Raw genomic sequence first — 21,614 nt, 5'->3', positions numbered from 1 at the left:
TATGGGACATGATTTAATACGCTTTTATAGATTTTCTACTTAGGACTCTAGAGGGGATACATTCGATCCATGGATCCATCTGTGTCTTGAGTTTATTATGTGATATTGGTGTCTGGTCACTGAATTTACGGTATATGCAGGATTTATTTTACGTAAACTAGTAATAGTTATGTTTTAATACATTCACTCCCCACTTTTTTGGTCGCACACCAAGAGTTTTCATTCTTTGAGGAGGCATTAATACGAAGATCCAGCCCGAACATCACTGTACAAATGGGGCACCAAGTTCCTTCATTAGCATATACAGAATAACAAACATTACAGATGAACAGGCACACAGAACTAAGAACGCATGTTAAAAACGTTATGTGTGAACACAGCCTTCCAAACCTCTTCCCTGCTAGGGAAAGCAACAAAAATATACTAACATTTTTTTTTGTGCTCTTTCTTTTTTTTTAAATATGTGTATGTAGAAGACTACGTCAGATTTCATGGACTAAGATGAAAGGCCGTGGTCTGTAGTTGTTTACGCCGTGGTTGCAGTTGTTTATCGGTACCATTTTTGTTTTGATGGGACATTTTGATAGCTTTTTAACAATATTTTTATGGTATATGAAGTAACCAAAAATGCACAATTTTGGACTTTGGTATTTTTTTTACATGTACGCATGTGGTTTAGCTAACCTTATATTTTAATAGTTTGGACATTTACGCACGCGGCGATACGACTTATGATTATTTTTATTCTTTATTACATTATTTTATTTAAAAAATGTGAAAAGGGGGGTGATTTAAACTTTAAATAGAGAAGAGGTTAATGAACTTTTATTAATGTGGTACTCCGCCCCTAGACATCTTATCCCCTATCCAAAGGACACCCTTATAACGTCACGCCCCCTGCCCCCTCAATGCAAGTCTATGGGAGGGTGGCTGCTCTGTGCAGCTGAGGAACTGGGGTGCTGCAGGAGAGATTGTGGGGGTCCCCAGCAAAGACATCTTATCCCCTATCCTTTGGATAGTCGATAGGATGTCTAGGGTTAGAGTACTCCTTTAACTTTTATTTTTGCTCTTTTTTTTTTTTTAGCCCAGGGGGCTACCACATGAAATCTTCTGATTGCATATACTGATCAATGGAATGCCATATCATAGCATTGATCAGTCTTACCGGCTCTCTGCTGCGCCTGCCTGCTTAGCAGGCATGGAGCAGTAGATCGCCAATCGGATGACGGAGAGGCAGGTGAGGGATACTCTTGTCATCTGGTAAGCTGATTGTGACATCGCGATTTAGTTTGAGCTGCCGAGATTCTCTCACTTTCGTTTTAGACGCTGCAATCAACTTTGATCGTGGCATCTAAAGGGTTAATGCTGGGCATTGGCCGATCGGCGGTGCCCAGCATTAGCCGTGGGTCCTGGCTGCTCTGCTGGTGAGAATGGTTTAAACCCGGTAAGCGTGACCAGGTCGTACAGGTACGCACTGAGTCCTTAAGTACCAGGACGTCAGGTCGTACCTATACGCCCTGCATCCTTAAGGAGTTAATGAAGTATATTAGAAAAAAACTATTGTTTTGCCAAGATGTACAACATATAAAAAGTTTTTATATGTGCCAGTGCCCATTTAAGTAGTAAAATAAAATAAAACCTATATAAGTTGGGTATCATTTTAATTGTTTGAATCTACAGAATAAAGATAAGATGTCATTTTTACCAAACCGGTATGCTTTTTTTTTTTTTTGCAATTTTGTCCCACAATAAATTTTTTTTGTTTTGCCAAATGACTGATGTCATTACAAAGTAAAACTGGTAGTGCATGAAACAAGCTCTCATATAGGTCTGTAGGTAGAAAACTGAAAGTGTTCTGATTTTTAGAAGGTGAGGAGGAAAAAAACAAAAGTGCAAAAATAGAAAAACCTTAAGGGGTTAAAAGAGTTCTCACATACCCCCAATTTTGATTCCAGTACCCAGCCCCACCAGTACTGGAAGTATTGAAAGTGGTGGGTAAAGTCAGGCCTAAAACTTAAAAAAAAAAATGTGCTTTGGGGCTATGTGGTAGTAGGCTGGCGATTATCTAGGCTGTGAAGGGCTAAAATAAATGCCCTTTGTTACCATGATAACACAAGCCTGCTGCTCCTTGTTTTGTACCTGGCTGGTTAAGAAAAGATAGGGGGGGGGGGGCAATTTTTAATTTAACAATAAAACACCCCAAAGCCCAGCTGGTTACTGTCTGTTCCTATAAGAGAACAGCATAGTTAGTTAGGGGATAAGATGTCTGATAGTGAGGGTCCTGCTGCTGGAGCCCCCCCGCGATCTTCCGGTGTTCTAAACAAATACCTGATTCCTGCTGCAGTGGTCGTGCCATCATGGCCACGCCACTCGTGATGCCACGCCCCCTCCATTCATGTCTATGGGAGGGGGCGTGTCAGCCAACACGCCCCTCCCATAGACGTGAATGGAGGGGGCGTGGCGCCATGAGCGGTGTGGCCATAACGTCAGGATCACGGCCTCCAGCTCTGAGCTTTCTGAACAAAATATTCAGAACACTGGAGCCCCTGTGCATTCCTTTAACTCTTTCCTGGCTGAGCAGGAGGCATACAATGTATGTGTGGACCCAAATAGCATGGCATCTGTGAAAACATGTGCAAGTTCTGCGAATGTCCCACATCATACATGAGGGAAACTTTTGTTCGCAGCGGAAATCATACCAAAAACGCGCCCAAAACATCTTAGATTGTGGGACATGGGGCAAAAGCGAACATATGTGCGACACCCCAAACCACTTCAATACACTATTTTCTCTGGTTTAACGGTTGTGCAAAAATGTTGTGACTTTTCTACACACGCCAAAACCCTAAGTCATGCCTGTGCTGGTGTATATTTGTGACTTTTTTTTACCACAATATAAAAAAAGGTTGCAGATAATAAATCTGTTACCTACAACCACCAAAGCAAAATTGACTTCAATAGAACACATTTACCAAAAGTGGGGTATGCAAAAGTCACAAACTGTCTGAAACAGTTTATATTAAGAATGGGCATTGTTTTGCAATTAGGTTTTTAACTCTGATCAGGTGAAATACATTTTTGAAATGTTTTACCTGTTAAAACTGTCCTGTTAAAAAAAAGCTCAATATAACTACAGGGGTTCGTGAAAAACTGAAGATATTTTTTTACAACTATTTAACCCCTTAAAGACCAGGCCCATTTTGGCCTTAAGGACCAGAGTGTTTTTTGCACATCTGACCACTGTCACTTTAAGCATTAATAACTCTGGGATGCTTTTACTTTTCGATCTGATATGTTTTTTCATGACATATTCTACTTTATGTTAGGGTAAAATTTTGTCAAAACTTGAATCATTTCTTGGTGAAAAATTCCAAAATTTGATGAAAAAAATTAAAAATGTAGCATTTTTCTAAGCTCTCTATTTGTAAGGGAAATAGACATTCCAAATAAATTATATTTTGATTCACAAATACAATATGTCTACTTTATGTTTGCATCATATAGTTGACATGTTTTTACTTTTGGAAGACATTAGAGGGCTTCAAAGTTCAGCAGCAATTTTCCAATTTTTCACAACATTTTCAAAATCAGAATTTTTCAGGGACCAGTTCAGTTTTGAAGTGGATTTAAGGGGTCTTCATATTAGAAATACCCGATAAATGACCCCATTATAAAAACTACACCCTCAAAGTATTCAAAATGACATTCAGTAAGTGTGTTAACCCTTTAGGTGTTTCACAGGAATCGCAGCAAAGTGAAGGAGAAAATTCAAAATCTTCATTTTTTACACTCGCATGCTTTTGCAGACCCAGTTTTTTTCTACAAGAGGTAAAAGGAGAAAAATACTCTCAAAATTTGTAACCCAATTTCTCTTGAGTAACAAAATACCTCATATATGTATGTCAAGTGTTCGGCGGGCGCAGTAGAGGGCTCAGAAGGGAAGGAGCGACAATGGGATTTTGGAGAGTGAGTTTTTCTGAAATGGTTTTTGGGAGGCATCTCACATTTAGGAAACCCCTATGGTGCCAGAACAGTTAAACCCCCCCACATGGCATACCATTTTGGAAACTACACCCCTCAGGGCATGTAAGAAGGGGTCCAGCGAGCTTTAACACCTCACAGATGTTTGACTACTTTTCATTAAAGTCGGATATGTAAATGAAAAAAAAGTGGTAATAGGAGAAAATGACCCCCAAAATTTGTAACACCATTTCTTCTGAGTATGGAAATACCCCATATGTGGACGTCAAGTGCTCTGCTGGTGAACTACAATGCTCAGAAGAGAAGGAGCACCATTGAGCTTTTGGAAAGAGAATTTGTTTGGAATGGAAGTCAGGGGCCATGTGCGTTTACAAAGCCCCCCGTGGTGCCAGAACAGTGGACCCCCCACATGTGACTTCATTTTGGAAACTACACCCCTCACAGAATTTAATAAGGGGTACAGTGAGTATTTACACCCCACTGGCGTTTGACAGATCTTTGGAACAGTGGGCTGTGCAAATGAATAATTACATTTTTCATTTTCACGGTCCACTGTTCCAAAAATCTGTCAGACATCTGTGGGGTGTAAATGCACACTGCACCCCTTATTACATTACATGAGGGGTGTAGTTTCCAAAATGGGGTCACATGTGGGGGGGTCCATTGTTCTGGCACTATGGGGGCTTTGTGAACACACGTGGCCTTCAATTACGGACACATTTTCTCTCCAAAATCCCAATGGCGCTCCTTCTCTTCTGAGCATTGTAGTAGAGCCAGCAGAGCTCTGTACATCCACATATGGGGTATGTTCTTACTCAGAAGAAATGGGGTTAAAAATTTTGGGGGGCTTTTTTCCTATTTTCCCTTATGAAAATGAAAGATTTAGGGTAACACCAGCATTGTAGTGAAAAATTTTTTTTTTTCCATTTTCCCATCCAACTTTAATGAAAATTCTTCAAACACCTGTGGGGTGTTAATGCTCACTATACCCCTTGTTACGTTCCGTCAGGGGTGTAGTTTAGAAAAATGGGGTCACATGTGGGTATTTTTTTTTGCGTGTATGTCAGAACCGCTGTAAAATTAGCAACCCCTGCGCAAATCACCAATTTAGGCCTCAAATGTACATAGTGCGCTCTCACTCCTGAGCCTTGTTGTGTGCCCGCAGAGCATTTTACGCCCACATATGGGGTATTTCCATACTCAGGAGAAATTGCGTTACAAATTTTGGGGGTCTTTTTTTCCTTTTACCGCTTGTAACTAACAGGCTGGTGTAGCCCCCAACTTTTCCTTTTCATAAGGGGTAAAAGGAGAAAAAGCCCCCCAAAATTTGTAGTGCAATTTCTCCCGAAGTATGGAAATACCCCATATGTGGCCCTAAACTTTCCTTGAAATACGACAGGGCTCTGAAGTGAGAGAGCGCCATGCGCTTTTGTGGATTATATTAGGGATTGCATTGGAGTGGACATAGGGGTATTCTATGCCAGTAATTCCCAAACAAGGTGCCTCCAGCTGTTGTAAAACTCCCAGTATTCCTGCACAGTCAGTGGCTGTTCGCAAATGCTGGGATTTGTTGTTTTGCAACAGCTGGAGGCTCCGTTTTGGAAACACTGCCGTACAATACATTTTTCATTTTTATTGGGGGGGACAGTGTAAGGGGGTGTATATGTAGTGTTTTGCCCTTTATTATGTGTTAGTGTTGTGTAGTGTAGTAGTTTTAGGGTACATTCACACAGGTGGAGGTTTACAGTGAGTTTCCCGCTAGGAGTTTGCGCTGCAGCGAAAAATTTGCTGCAGCTCTAACTTGAAGCAGGAAACCCACTGTAAACTCGCCCGTGTGAATGTACCCTGTACATTCACATGGGGGGGGCAAACATCCAGCTGTTTCAAAACTACAATTCCCAGCATGTACTGACAGACCGTGCATGCTGGGAGTTGTACTTTTGCAACAGCTGGAGGCACACTGGTTGGAAAATTTTCAGTTAGGTTCTGTTACCTAACTCAGTATTTTCAGACCAGTGTGCCTCCAACTGTTGCAAAACTTCAACTCCCAGCATATACTGATCACCGAAGGGCACGCTGGGAGATGTAGTTATGCAACAGCTGGAGGTACACAACTACAACTCCCAGGATGCCGAGACAGCTGTTTGCACAGTGATCTCAAAACTGTGGCCCTCCAGATGTTGCAAAACTACAAATCCCAACATGCCCAGACAGCAAACTGCTGTGTGGGCATGCTAGGAGTTGTAGTTTTGCAAGATCTAGAGGGTTACAGTTTAGAGACCACTGCACAGTGATCTCCAAACTGTAGCCCTCCAGGTGTTGCAAAACTACAAACCCCAGCATGCCCACACAGAAAATAACTGTCTGGGCATGCTGGGAGTTGTAGTTTTGCAACATCTGGAGGGCTACAGTTTAGAGACCACGGTATAGTGGTCTCAAACTGCAGCTCTTCAGATGTTGCTAGGCAACTCACTGGCTTCAGTAGGATCCTGGGAGCCGCATCGCCGTCCTCTTCTGCCATCAATCACCGCCGCTGATCGCCGCCCGCTGCTGCCGGATGGTTAAGTGGATCTTCGGCGCCAGTCCTCATCGGTTCCCACATTCTGCCCTGCTTATTGTGGGTGGGCAGAATGGGGAAACCAAAAGTTAACCCCCCCGCCCCCGATCTGCTATTGGTCATCGCTTCTGGACGACCAATAGCAGGGATAGGAGGGGTCGCATCCCTGCCACCTCACTCCTATCCCTGCAGGGGGATCGTGGGTGTCTTAGACAACCCTGATCCCCCTTATTTTCCGGGTCACCAGAGACCCATATGAATTGCGGCAAATCGCCAGTGTGAATTCACCAGCGATTTGCAGGGGATTCCTGCTGATAGATAGATATCAGCAGTCACCCTGGTCCGGTTCCTGCCCAGCGCGCGGCGGGGACCGAAATTCCCACGGGCATACAGGTATGCCCTTAGTCCTTAAGTACCAGGGAGCGAAGGCGTACCTGTATGCCCTTGGTCCCTAAGTGGTTAAAGGAGTTATCCAGGAATAGAAAAACATTGCTCAGGTTATGTGTAGTATTAAACTCACTCCATTCACTCCAATGGAACTGAGCTGTAATACCACTCACGACCTGAGGACAGGTGTGGTGCTGTTTTTGGAAGACATTAGCTCTGTTTTTGTAATCCTGGACAACTCCTTTAACTTTCCTTAGCAGGATTAATATGGACTGGAGCTGGTAGAATCTGTATGCCATTTATTCCTTGCATATAGCATATTATTGTGTTGTTATTTTGTTTAGCAATAATTTGCTATCCTCAGGAATAAACGTAATTTGAGGTGTTGGGCCAGATATAGAAATAACATGCACTTAAAGCTCTTCAGCTCTTAGAAAACTGAGATGTAAGAGATTGTTGCTAGCTAAAAAACTTTTGGAGGACAGTTATTTAAAGCGTACATGTCATTTACAAAACTTTTGACGTGTCACAAAGTTTTGATCGGTCTGGGTTTTAGTACAGAGACCCACACTGAACAAAAGAACACACGCTTTATTTTCCGGCTCTAAGAGATTTTCATCTCGATGATCCATTATAAGTCCATGGGGCAGTAAGAAAAAGAAAACAATGTGGGGGAATCAGGTACACTGCTGTGTGCTTATCCTCATTCAGTCTTCTGATATGTGGGGGTCTTAGCTCTGGGACCCTGACCAATCAAATCTTTTGACATATCTCTGTGATATGTTAAAGAGGTTATCCAGGAAAAAACTATTTTTTTTTATATATCAACTGGCTCCAGAAAGTTAAACAGATTTGTAAATTACTTCAATTAAAACATCTTAATCTTTTCAGTACTTATGAGCTTCTGAAGTTTAGGTTGTTCTTTTCTGTCTAAGTAATCTCTGATGACACGCCCAGTTTAGAAGAGGTTTGCTATGGAAATTTGCTTCTAAACTGGGCGGTTCCCGAGACACGTGTCATCAGAGATTACTTAGACAGAAAAGAACAACCTTAACTTCAGAAGCTCATAAGGACTGAAAGGATAAAGATTTTTTAATAGAAGTAATTTACAAATCTGTTTAACTTTCTGGAGCCAGTTTATGTATATAAAAAAGTTTTTTTCCTGGAATAACCCTTTAAACTTTTTTTTTTCTTAAATGACAGGTGCACTTTCATTTGTATAAGTGATCCCAATGCATAGACAATCCATGTGAAATACAAATACTGTTCATACATACAGGATCCTGCGCCGATTTGATGCACAGGATTTGTAACTGCAAATTAGAAGCTGTGGTCAGTCATTTAGTTTACATTAAAATCTGCAGCAGAAAATCCTTTGCATCAAATCTGCGCACGTGTGAACGTGCCCTTAAGGATAAAATGATAGGCTTGACAAAGCCTGAAGCTGGGGAATGTTTTCTAAAATAAACTATAATAGAATTAGCACTGGTCTGTTATCTGAACAGATTATGTGACTACTACTATTACCATGAAGTGGAAAAACAAGATTCCTCATATTTTTTCATACTGTTGGTCTGCTGGCAGGTCATTTGATGTCACAAATTCACTGGTGATTCTGTAATATACTTGACAAAATGAAAAATAAATCAAAATACTATAACATGCAGAGCATGCAGTGTTGAGATGTGCTCTGTTACCCATTTAGAACAATTACATTCAATATAAAAATAAGAGAACGTAAGGTATATTATGCTTTCAGCACTTAAAGGGGCTATCCGGCCAATATGTGGGGCTACGTCTCTAGTCTCGGAAAGCTCGGAAAGCCCCCTCCCATAGACATGAATGGAGTGCATGGAGTGATGTCACGAGGGGGCGTGGTGTTAAGTCACGTCCCCAGTCACGGAAACAAAGAGCTTTCAGAGACTGGAGACGCCGTCCCACATAGAATGCGGGTGCTGCACGGAGATTGTGGGGGTCCCAGCGGCGGGCCCCCCATGATCAGACATCTTACCCCCTATCCTTTGGATGGGGATAAGATGTCTTTGGCCAGATAACCCCTTTGACCCCTTAAGGACTCAGCCCATTTTGGCCTTAAGGACTCAGACAATTTAATTTTTACGTTTTCATTTTTTCCTCCTCGCCTTCTAAAAATCATAACTCTTTTATATTTTCATCCACAGACTAGTATGAGGGCTTGTTTTTTGTGCGACCAGTTGTCCTTTGTAATGACATAACTCATTATATCATAAAATGTATGGCGCAACCAAAAAACACTATTTTTGTGGAGAAATTAAAAAGAAAAACACAATTTTGCAAATTTTGGAAGGTTTCGTTTTCACGTCGTACAATTTACGGTAAAAATGACATGTGTTCTTTATTCTGAGGGTCAATACGATTAAAATGATACCCATTATTACCTACTTTTATATTATTGTTGTGCTTAAACAAAATCACAAACTTTTAAACCAAATTAGTACTTTTATAATCCCTTTATTTTGATGACCTCTAACTTTTTTATTTTTCCGTATAAGCGGCGGTATGAGGGCTCATTTTTTGCGCCATGATCTGTACTTTTTTTTGATACCACATTTGCATATAAAAAACTTTTAATACATATTTTATAATTTATTTTTTAATAAAATGTATTAAAAAAGTAGCAATTTTGGACTTTTTTTTTTTTAATGTTCACGTTGTTCACCGTACGGGATCATTAACATTTTATTTTAATATTTCAGACATTTATGCACGCGGCGATACCAAATATTTCTATAAAATTTATTTTTTACGCTTTTTAGGGGTAAAATAGGAAAAAACGTACGTTTTACTGTTACGCCGAGCGCTCTGGGTCCCTGCTCCTCCCCGGAGCGCTTGCGGCGTTCCTCTCTCTGCAGCGCCCTGGTCAGACCCGCTGACTGGGAGCGCTGCACTGACACTGCCGGCAGGGATGCGATTCGCATAGCGGGACGCGCCCGCTCGCGAATTGCATCCCAAGTCCCTCACCTGTCCCGGTCCCCGGCTGTCTCGTCCTGACGCGCGCGGCTCCGCTCCTTAGGGCGCGCACGCGCCAGCTCTCTAAGATTTAAAGGGCCAGTGCACCAATGATTGGTGCCTGGCCCAATCTGTCTAATTAGCCTCCTCCTGCTCCCTGTCTATTTAACCTCACTTCCCCTTCACTTCCTTGCCGGATCTTGTTGCCTTTGTGCCAGAGAAAGCGTTTACAGTGTTTGCCTTACCAGTGTACCTGACCTCTTGCTATTGCTATTGACTACGAACCTTGCCGTCTGCCCCGACCTTCTGCTACGTCTGACCTTGCCTCTGCCTAGTCCTTCTGTCCCTCGCCTTCTCAGCAGTCAGCGAGGTTGAGCCGTTGCCGGTGGATACGACCTGGTTGCTACCGCCGCAGCAAGACCATCCCGCTTTGCGGCGGGCTCTGGTGAATACCAATAGCAACCTAGAACCGGTCCACCGACATGGTCCACGCCAATCCCTCGCTGACACAGAGGATCCACATCCAGCCTGCCGAATCCTAACATTTACTTTTTTATTGGGGAGGGGATTTTTCACTTTTACTTTTACATTTTTCTTTACACTTGAATAGTCCCAATAGGGGACTATTCATAGCAATACCATGATTGCTAATACTGATCTGTTCTATGTATAGGACATAGAACAGATCAGTGTTATCGGCTATCTTCTGTTCTGGTCTGCTCGATCTCAGACCAGAGCAGAAGACGCCGGGAGCCGGAAGGAGGAAGGTGAGGGGACCTCCGTGCGGCGTTCTGAATGATCGGATCCCCGCAGCAGCGCTGCGGGCGATCAGATCGTTCATTTAAATCGCGCACTGCCGCAGATGCCGGGATCTGTATTGATCCCGGCACCTGAGGGGTTAATGGCGGACCCCGCGAGATCGCGGGCATCGGCCATTGCCGGCGGGTCCCTGGCTGCGATCAGCAGCCGGGATCAGCCGCGCATGTCACGGGCATCGCTCCGATGCCCGCGGTTATGCACAGGACGTAAATGTACGTCCTGGTGCGTTAAGTACCACAGCACCAGGACGTACATTTATGTCCTGCGTCCTTAAGGGGTTAAAATGCATTTCTTGTAGTAGGACACTTTATAGCTAAACCCATGGGGTCCCAGTTGATCCTGAAATCACTGAACCATATGGATTAAAATCTACTTTTAACTTTTTCAAAGCTGAACCAAATTTCACCTGCTTAAGGCTGCTAGCCACTGGTAACCTCTTCTTTATGCTGTACAACCTTGCAGAGTACTCAAGTAAGCACAGAAAGCCTCCTTTGTTGCCCAAAAGAGCTATGCTACACACTGAGATTGATGAGATATTGGACACTCTACCTTACTGTCCAGACTCGGGAAGGAGACACAAATCAGGGAAGCTTATCATGTAAGTGCTCCAAGAGAGAAAGTAGGAGCGCTCTATAGTGTAAAACAATACCGGAGGTAGGGTAAGGAATATTGGATAAAAGCCGCTTACCCAGTGGGCTGTGTAGTTCATACACAACAATGATAAAGGTGAATAAATCAAGGTAGGGACCAGTCTGCAGCCCTCAAGCTTATTCAATGTGGCAGTAGGATGGTGGAGGCTTCTATATAGTTAGCAGCAATATTCGTATGGCGCTGACAGACCCAGATCAGACACAGCAGGACTGAGGAAGCTGCACATGTGCAGCGAAACGTGTTGCATCTTGGTCAAATAAATCCTTTTTACCAGTCCTGCCATGTCTGATCTGGGTCCGTCAGTGCCATCCGAATCTTACTGCTAACTATATAGAAGCCTCCACCATTCTACTGCCATATTATGTAAGCGTGGCCTGTTTCTCTGCTACCTCTGTGCTGCATTAGGCCCCATGTCTGTAGTGTGAAATGGGTCTGTCTGGTCCTATTCACATTGAAGAGTGGCTGCTGAGGCACAGAGGGATGCTGCTTTCTTACATCATGAAAGACTTACTACCAAAGTGATAACCATAATCAACCTTGGTTTTAGGTACAGACTTCCCTTCCCTACAGTTTTGACCTTCTTCCTATCTGGATTGTTTGGTTTCTATTAACTGTGCCTTTCCTGTGGCCATAGTTGGTTATACACTACAGCAGCAAGCTACGCAAGCAAGCCGGCATGTATAGCACAAAAATTTTTATCTTTTGCAAATTGAAAAACAGTAGCCTTTAAAAGACTGTTGTATGAGTCCCTTTCTGATTCTGGAGTGTGAATGGGGGCATATACTTCTCTATACTGTAAATAATTATACAGGCCGCTAAGTAACTGAACTGTAGCAATTAATAGCTGTACAAGATAAGTCCCTTTAAATCACAACAGATGGCGAACCACCTAAAGAAGTTTTGCCGGCATTGTGCATTAATGTATTCCTTGTAGTGTTGAGCACGAATATTCGAAATGAAAATTTTTACCACGAATATCGTCAACTTCGGTATTTTGCGAATATTTAGAATATAGTGATATATATTTGTAATATTTTTTTTTTATGCGAATTTATGCGAATATTTATCCGAATATCGGCACTTCCAGACTGGACACTGATCCCTCCCTTCTTTTAGGTGAAAGATATAACATGCGAACTATGTGAATTTCATTATGAATTTTCACATGGAAAAAAAAAAGAGAACGAACATAGCGAATATGCGAATTTCGCGAACATAGAATGAATATCCGTCCATATATTCGTGAAATATTGCGAATTCGAATATTGTCCCTGCCGCTCATCACTAAATTTTTCGTACTACAAATTAAAGACAAATCAGTACTGAAGACCAACATATAGCTGCAGACGGCTCACATTATAACAAGTAATCAAACAAGGTTAGGTGGGTGCAGCAGCCGAGATCCCGGTGGCCCACAGCAGCGGGACCCCGGCGATCTAACATCTTATCCCCTATCCTTTGTATAGGGGATAAGATGTCTAGTGCCCCTTTAATCTTGGAGATGAAGCCTAGAAGGATGAGCGGTAGAGTATTGAATGTATTCAGGCACCTGACCTCTGCAGTTATACTGAAAAACCTGGGAAAAAACCTCTGAATTGTCATGATGGATGTCTTGTTTGCATTTGGGGAGTTTAGGGATTTTGAGGGCGATTCATCTGGAAAAGTTGACCAGTTGCCCATGGTAACAAATCACATCGCTTCTTTCATTTTTGAAAAGGTCTCTGAAAAATAAAAGAAGCATCCGATTGGTTGCTATGGGCAACTTAGCAATTTTTCCTCAGCACAGGTCTTGATGAATCTCCCCCTTTATCCCTGTCTTTACAGTTGCCAGCAATCGTCTTAGTGGAGACTTTAAGAGAACTCTATGTACGCTGTAGGCTTCGGAGCCTGACCACAATGGCGGACAAGTGTGACATCACGACTCCGCCCCGTGTGACGTCACACCCCGTCCCCTCAATGCAAGTCTGTCGGAGGTCCGTCACGCCCCATAGACTTGCATTGAGGGAGCGGGGCGTGACGTCACACGGGACAGAGTCGTGACGTCATGCTCGTCCGCCATTGTGGTCGGGCTCCGAAGCCTCCAACGTTGCCGGTGTGAGGTGGAAGCCATACAGGTGGGTGCAGCAGCCGAGATCCCAGGGGCCCACAGCAGCGGGACCCCAGCGATCTGACATCTTATCCCCTATGCTTTGGATAGGGGATAAGATGTCTAGGAGTGCGGAGTACCCTTTAAGACAAGAACATCTTGTCATATTATCAAATATTTTTCAATGTTGAACAATTTGATTTATTGTTCTTATTATTATTTATTTCAAGTGCATGATGCATACATTTGAAGAATTTGTTAGATTTGCCTGGAATCTGCTGTATACTACAAAGGAAATGGCTTTCTTGTTGGATTTCTCTTTTGTCACCACCACAGTGCTCTTTGCTGACCTCTGCTGTCCATTTTAGGAACTGTCCAGAGCAGCATACGTTTGCTATTGGGATTTTCTCCTGCTCTGGACAATTCCTAAAATGGACAGCAGATTTCAGCAGAGAGCACCGTGATCGTGACATAAGAAAAATCCAAAAAGAAAAACATTTCCTCTGTAGTATAGAGCCCTTAAAAAGTACTGGAAGGATTAAGATTTTTTAATAGAAGTAATTTACAAATCTGTTTAACTTTCTGGCACCAGTTGATCTACACAAAAAAAGTTTTCAACGGGCGTACCCCTTTAATAAATTGACTATTGGATAACTACAGATACAAATATCACTTTAATTAAACAGTTGAGGACAAAATTGTTGGTTGATAAACTTAGGTTAATGTCAGAAAAACCCACAATGCTCTGTGAAATACGTGAAACTGAAAATTACCTGATGAAAATCAGACATTTCTTTTGAATTGTGGTTTAACAGAATCATTTTGAAAAACAAAATAATGAAACTGTCCTGGAGAAAAATAAATCCCTCCTGAACTGAAAGGGGTACTCCGGTGGAATATTTTTTTTTTTTTTATCAACTGGTGCCAGAAAGTTAAACAGATTTGTAAATTACATCTATTTAAAAATCTTAATCCTTCCAGAACTTATCAGCTGTTGTAGAAAACAGAGAAAGTTCATTTATTTTTGAATTTCTTTTCTGTCTGACCACAGTGCTCTCTGCTGACACCTCTGTCCTTGTCAGGAACTGTCCAGAGCAGGAACAATTCCCCACAGCAAACCTCTCCTGCTCTGGACAGTTCCTGACATGAACAGAGGTGTCAGCAGAGAGCATTGTGGTCAGACAGAAAATAAATTCAAAAAGAAAAGAACTTCCTCTGTATATACAGCAGCTGATACGTACAGGAAGGGTTAAGATTTTTAAAAAGAAGTAATTTACAAATCTGTTTAACTTTCTGGCACCAGTTGATTTAAAAAAAAAAAAAATTTTCACCGGAGTACCCCTTTAACCCCTTAAGGACGCAGGACGTAAATGTACGTCCTGGTGAGGTGGTACTTAACGCACCAGGACGTACATTTACGTCCTAAGCATAACCGCGGGCATCGAAGCGATGCCCGTGTCATGCGCGGCTGATCCCGGATGCTGATCGCAGCCAGGGACCCGCCGGCAATGGCCGACGCCCGCGATCTCGCGGGCGTCCGCCATTAACCCCTCAGGTGCCGGGATCAATACAGATCCCGGCATCTGCGGCAGTTCGCCATTTAAATGAACGATCGGATCGCCCGCAGCGCTGCTGCGGGGATCCGATCATTCATAACGCCGCACGGAGGTCCACTCTCCTTCCTCCGTGCGGCTCCCGGCGTCTCCTGCTCTGGTCTGTGATCGAGCAGACCAGAGCAGGAGATGACCGATAATACTGATCTGTTCTATGTCCTATACATAGAACAGATCAGTATTAGCAATCATGGTATTGCTATGAATAGTCCCCTATGGGGACTATTCAAGTGTAAAAAAAAATGTAAAAAAAAAGTGAAAAATCCCCTCCCCCAATAAAAAAGTAAAACGTCCGTTTTTTCCTATTTTACCCCCAAAAAGCGTAAAAAACATTTTTTATAGACATATTTGGTATCGCCGCGTGCGTAAATGTCCGAACTATTAAAATAAAATGTTAATGATCCCGTACTGTGAACGGCGTGAAGGAAAAAAAAAAAAAAAAAGTCCAAAATTCCTACTTTTTTAATACATTTTATTAAAAAAAAATTTATAAAAAATGTATTAAAAGTTTTTTATATGCAAATGTGGTATCAAAAAAAGTACAGATCATGGCGCAAAAAATTAGCCCCCATACCGCCACTTATATGGAAAAATAAAAAAGTTAGAGGTCATCAAAATAAAGGGATTATAAACGTACTAATTTGGTTAAAAAGTTTGTGATTTTTTTTAAGCGCAACAATAATATAAAAGTATATAATAATGGGTATCATTTTAATCGTATTGACCCTCAGAATAAAGAACACATGTCATTTTTACCATAAATTGTACGGCGTGAAAAGAAAACCTTCCAAAATTAGCAAAATTGCGTTTTTCGTTTTAATTTCGCCACAAAAATAGTGTTTTTTGGTTGCGCCATACATTTTATGATAAAATGAGTTATGTCATTACAAAGGACAACTGGTCACGCAAAAAACAAGCCCTCATACTAGTCTGTGGATGAAAATATAAAAGAGTTATGATTTTTAGAAGGCGAGGAGGAAAAAATGAAAACGTAAAAATTAAATTGTCTGAGTCCTTAAGGCCAAAATGGGCTGAGTCCTTAAGGGGTTAATGTGTTATTGCACAACATTTTAAGGATGAAACTAATAGTACAAACAGTTCAGTTTGTACTATTAGCCAGTAATAAGAACTTGTCTTTGCTCATGAAAACATATATGCAATATTTGTATGTACAGTAGATTAGTAGACTATAACCCAAATGTTTGAGCTTCACATTTCTTATTCCTTCTGTATTTGGGCCCAGAAGATATTACCAACCATATAAGCTCTAGTAGGGTTTTTTTTTTTTTTGTTAACCATTATCTGGGTTACGATGAGTCAACTTTTCAGTAGAAAATATAGGTCAATTTTACTGATTGCCACAAAGTCAGGTATTTAGATTCTTAAGGTTTTATCTGTACAAGAGCATTATTGTATAACTAAATGCAGGATTGATTTTTCTTCTAAGTAATCTCTCTCTCTTTACTGAGTACAATTGTACTGTAAACCTTTTGCTGAGGAGAGACATTTAATATGGTAACAGTTCTTTAATGCAATAGTAACCAGAGCTGTTATTAATGTGTTGATCCCATTTGTTGAGGGGATCCTCATGCTTTATACTTTCAGTTTCAGTATAGTTAAGAAATATGTTATGATGAAAATCTAACATTTGCTATTAGTGCTAGAATTGAGCACTCGGTAGATTGAAACACAAATTATAAAACATTTACTTTAACAAACAGCCAGGGGCGTTCTTAGGTGTTCAAATTACCCAGGGCTAGAGTCCACATATCTAGCCAGGATTTCTTTTAATAGCCGCATATCACGTAAGTGGTACTATGTGATGTCATAGGCATGAGGAGACTGGACAGGTAGTGAGAAGACTGGATAGGCAGTGAGGAGACTGGACAGGCAGTGAGAAGACTGGATAGGCAGTGAGGAGACTGGATGGGCAGTGAGGAGACTGGATGGGCAGTGAGGAGACTGGATAGGTAGTGAGGAGACTGGATAGGTAGTGAGGAGACTGGAGAGGCAGTGAGGAGACTATTACAAGCTCTGGACAGGATAATGAGACCCAGGTGAATCATAGACTGCGGTGCTCATATGAAATATAGAATCCAATACAAGTCCAAGACACAATAAGACTGATCTGTATAGCACTCACCAGTTGTAGTTCACCATAAATAACTGATCTCTATAGCATTCACCAGTCGTAGTTCATCCTAAATAACTGATCTCTATAGCACTCACCAGTCATAGTTCACCATAAATAATTGATCTCTATAGCACTCACCAGTCGTAGTTCACCATAAATAACTGATCACTATGGCGCACACCAGTAGTAGTTCCACAAATGAATTGAGATATATATATATATATATATATATATATAGTTATCACAAGTTGTAGTTCATTATAAATAACTGATCTCTTTAGCACTCACCAGTCGTAGTTCACCATAAATAACTGATCTATATAGCACTCACCAGTCGTAGTTCACCATAAATAACTGATCTCTATAGCACTCAACAGTCGTAGTTTCCCACAAATAACGGATCTATATAGCACTCACCAGTCATAGTCCACCATAAATAAATGATCTATACAGCGCTCACCAGTCATAGTTAATCATAAATAACTGCACTTTATTCAAGCTTCAGTAGTCACATAAGAAGGATTCACCTGGTGCAGGGAGAGAAAGTAGCCCAAGCCGCAAGCAGGAGCGCAGCAAAGGAGCGACAGACTGTTTCACATCAGTGACTCTTCATCTGCTTCATTTTTACCTTAATTACCAGACTCCATTTTTCAAAGCTGACCTGTGTCCCCTAAAGTGGTAATAACCTGGAAAGGATTTTTTTGAGTGAAGTGATTCTGAGACATTTTTTTTACTTTATATTAGTGGTATATCTATGTTGCTACAGTTTTTTTTTCTTTTTTTATTGGCATTTACTGTGTGGTAAAATTTTTCAGGCTGCTCCGTACTCTGCAGCCCCCGGCTGTTTTCAGTAGCTGGGGGCCACCGCTAATAGCCAGCATGTGGCAATCGCCGCGGCTGGCTATTAACCCTTTAGATCACTGCTGACAGTGGCATCTAAATGAACATGTGAATGCTCCCTGGTGGGCTAGTGGGGTGGATGCCCTCCCGCAGCGTGATCGCGGGGGGGGGTTGGTGGGTGATCCACTATAGAGGTAGCCAGAGGGCTTACCTCTGATTCCCTGGTGTTCGTGGCTCTTTCTTTGATAGATCCTGGCTGAACTAGGCTCTATCAATGGATCGCAGAGCACACAGATCAATGGAGCTCATTAGAACTCTATTGATCTGTGTGAGGTATCTTAAAGGGGTAGTCCAGTGGTGAAAAACTTATCCCCTATCCTAAGGATAGGGGATAAGTTTGAGATCGCGGGGGGTCCGACCGCTGGGGCCCCCTGCGATCTCTCTGTACGGGGCCCCGGCTCTCCGCCGAGATAGCGGGTGTCGACCCCCGCACGAGGCGGCGGCCGACACGCCCCCTCAATACATCTCTATGGCAGAGCCGGAGATTGCTGAAGGCAGCGCTTCGGCTCTGCCATAGAGTTGTATCGAGGGGGCGTGTCGGCCGCCGCCTCGTGCGGAGGTCGACACGCCCCCTTCCAGCGGGCTGTCGGGGCTCCGTACAGGAGATCGCGGGGGGCCCCAGGGGTCGGACCCCCCGCGATCTGCAACTTATCCCCTATCCTTAGGATAGGGGATAAGTTGCTCACCACTGAATCACCACTGGACTACTCCTTTAATGATTCCTCCTAAAAGTCCCCTAAGGGACTAATGAAGTGTAAAAAAAATATATATTTTAATAAAAGTTTAAAAGACACACATTAACCCCTTCCATATTAAAAGTTGAAATCACCCCCTTTTCCTATATAAAAACATGTAAACATAATAAAAATAAATATATTTGGTATCGCTGCGTGCACAATCATAATATTCCAAAATATTAAGATATCACATTATGTATCCCATACGGAAAATTATGTAAATGTAATATAAAATGCCAAACCACAGAATTGCAATTTTTATAATATCCCAGAAAAAAGTTAAAAGCGATTAAAAAGTCAGATCAATACCAAAATGCTACCAATACAAAAAACATATTATGGCACATAAAATGTGCCCTCATACAGCCTCGTGTGCGAAAAAAAATAAGCTGCAGAGGTCAGAAAATGGCAATTACATAAAAAAAAAAAAAAAGTTTAGAGTTTTTGTTTTTTAATTAGTAAAACATGATGGAAACTATACAAATCTGGTATTGCTGTAATCAGGCGGCCTAAAGTACCAAAATAACATGTTAGCTCAACTACAAGGTAAATGGCATAGAAAAGAAAACCACGAAATTTGCTAAATTATCTTTTACTATTTCAATTTACTTCACCAATATTTTTTTTTTTCCGGAGCATATGTTATGGAACAATTAAAAGGTATCATTATAGTAGTTAGTTATGACTAATATAGAGCGTGGAGGAAAAAACTAGAGTGTAAAAACAAAAATTGCCCAGGACAAGTGGATCGTCATGAGGGATAGGTAGATTTTGCTCCATTTTAGTCCCGTGGACAAGTAATTTTATTAAATTTCCACACCCCTGTACATTTTCTAAAATCTTTTTTTTTACCTGGCTGGTTAGCAAATAGAGGAGGGACCTCATGCATTTTTTACTTTTTTAACTACTTAGGTACATGAGCCATACGTGCTGCAGTGAGTACGTTCGCACACACACCATACATTAACAGACCCTATGACTCCCCAGCTGTTGTAAAACAACAACCCTCAGCATGTCCTCACTGTCAGGGCATGCTGGGAGTTGTAGTTTTGCTGATGCCAACAGATGGAGGGGAGATGTTAGAAGGGCTTGCTGCGCTGTTGCAAAACTACAAACCCCACCATGTTGTAGTTTTGCTAATGGTATTGGGTGAAGGAGGTGGCGGGGAAATGTGCAGTGGGGCTATGTGGGCAGCACAGAGATGTGCGACATGGGGGCAATGTGAGAAGCAGGAGATTGTGGCGCAGGGGCAACGTGAGCAGCGGGAGATGTGCGACAGGTCTATGTCAGCAGCAGAGAGATGTGCAGCACGGGGGCAATGTGAGCGGCGGGACATGTGTGGAGGGAGATGTGCAAGGATGATGGAGAGATGTGCGGCAGGCTGATGTGAGTGGCTGGAGTTGAGCGGCGCAGGTGGGATGGAGCAGGTCTGTGAAGTGCTCCTTCTGCCTGCGCTCCTCAGTCCATCTGTGGCAGTGAAATGCTGTTCTCCCACTCTCCGAGCCAAGCCTGAAAGTATGAAATCTTCTGAGACTGCTGCTACGCATGGAGAACGGGACAACAGAGGGGCTGACAACGGACAATTGTGTCATGTCACAAGGTAACCTTAAAGGGGTATTCCAGGCAAAAACTTTTTTTTATATATCAACTGGCTCAGGAAAGTTAAACAGATTTGTAAATTACTTCTATTAAAAAATCTTAATCCTTCCAATAGTTATTAGCTTCTGAATTTGAGTTGCTGTTTTCTGTCTAACTGCTTTCTGATTACTCACTTCCTGGGAGCTGTCCAGCTCCTATGGGGATATTTTCCCATCATGCACAGCTCCCGTGATGTGACATCATCATTGAGCAGTTAGACAGAAAACTTCAGAAGCTAATAACTATTGGAAGGATTAAGATTTTTTAATAGAAGTAATTTACAAATCTGTTTATCTTTCCGGAGCCAGTTGATATATAAAAAAAAGTTTTTGCCTGGAATACCCCTTTAAAGCCACTGCTGTGGCAATAATAAATAAAAAAACACAGCGGCAGCCTGAGACCAGGGGCTATGGGCCTGAGACCTGGGGCTCCAACCCTGTTAGCCCCCCCCCCCCCCCCCCCAGCAACGTCCTGCAAACAGTCTATTTTAACACTGATATTAACTTATGCATAACTAATTGAGTAGTTAAAGCGCACTGTCACCAATTGTTGTTCTCCCAGATCTAAGCCACCATAGTATTGGTGATAATCACTGCAATGCAGCCATACCTTTGACTGCACGTTTCCCTCTTTTATTAGCCATAAAATCCTTTTTTCCTGGGGTCAGCAACAGTTGGATAGACGTGGCCGGGGTTTCACAATGCTCTGCCTCCACTTCGTCTATCCCAGTGTTTGTGAGTGCTGGGACCATTGTGTAAGTGACACACAGGTCCTCAGCGAATGCACCCCCTGATATGCTTGACATGCGATGCTTTACATCACTGCTGTGAATCCTCAGAGCAAGTGCTCATTACCTCTGCGAGCTCTCGCTCCTGCACCCCAGTGTGCCTGTGCAGTGCTAGAGGCAGGGAGCTCTCTGCCTTTAGTGATGGGAATACCACACAGCGAGTATCCGGATTGCTCTAAGGATACACGCCGGTGATGTAAAGTCGGCGCACACATCAAGCATATAAAGGGCGCATGTCCAACAGGGAAAGTCGGCACTGTAGGAAAGGCCTGCGTGCCATAACACGTGCTGTTGCTAGCATTTTTTACTATTCTTTGCTACAATAAACATGAAGTG

At 42.3% G+C, this 21,614-nt stretch overlaps 1 protein-coding gene across 4 annotated transcripts in view; it reads right to left on the bottom strand.

Annotated features, from left to right (window-relative positions):
• The window catches only part of PDE7B (phosphodiesterase 7B), a 465,941-nt gene that overhangs the window by 149,866 nt on the left and 294,461 nt on the right, over positions 1–21,614 (bottom strand). The window contains exon 1 of one of the 4 annotated variants that reach the window (XM_056566609.1): positions 8,453–8,496. The exons of the other annotated variants lie outside the window; for them this stretch is intronic. Within the exon in view, the coding sequence (XP_056422584.1) occupies positions 8,453–8,480 (28 nt within the window). The 5' untranslated portion in view covers positions 8,481–8,496. Of the gene's footprint in view, positions 1–8,452; positions 8,497–21,614 lie in introns of those variants that run through there. 4 annotated transcript variants of the gene reach the window in all.

This window comes from Hyla sarda, chromosome 3, assembly GCF_029499605.1.
Source record: "Hyla sarda isolate aHylSar1 chromosome 3, aHylSar1.hap1, whole genome shotgun sequence".
Taxonomy (NCBI): Eukaryota; Metazoa; Chordata; class Amphibia; order Anura; family Hylidae; genus Hyla; species Hyla sarda.
This window is presented reverse-complemented; position numbering and strand designations above follow the sequence as displayed.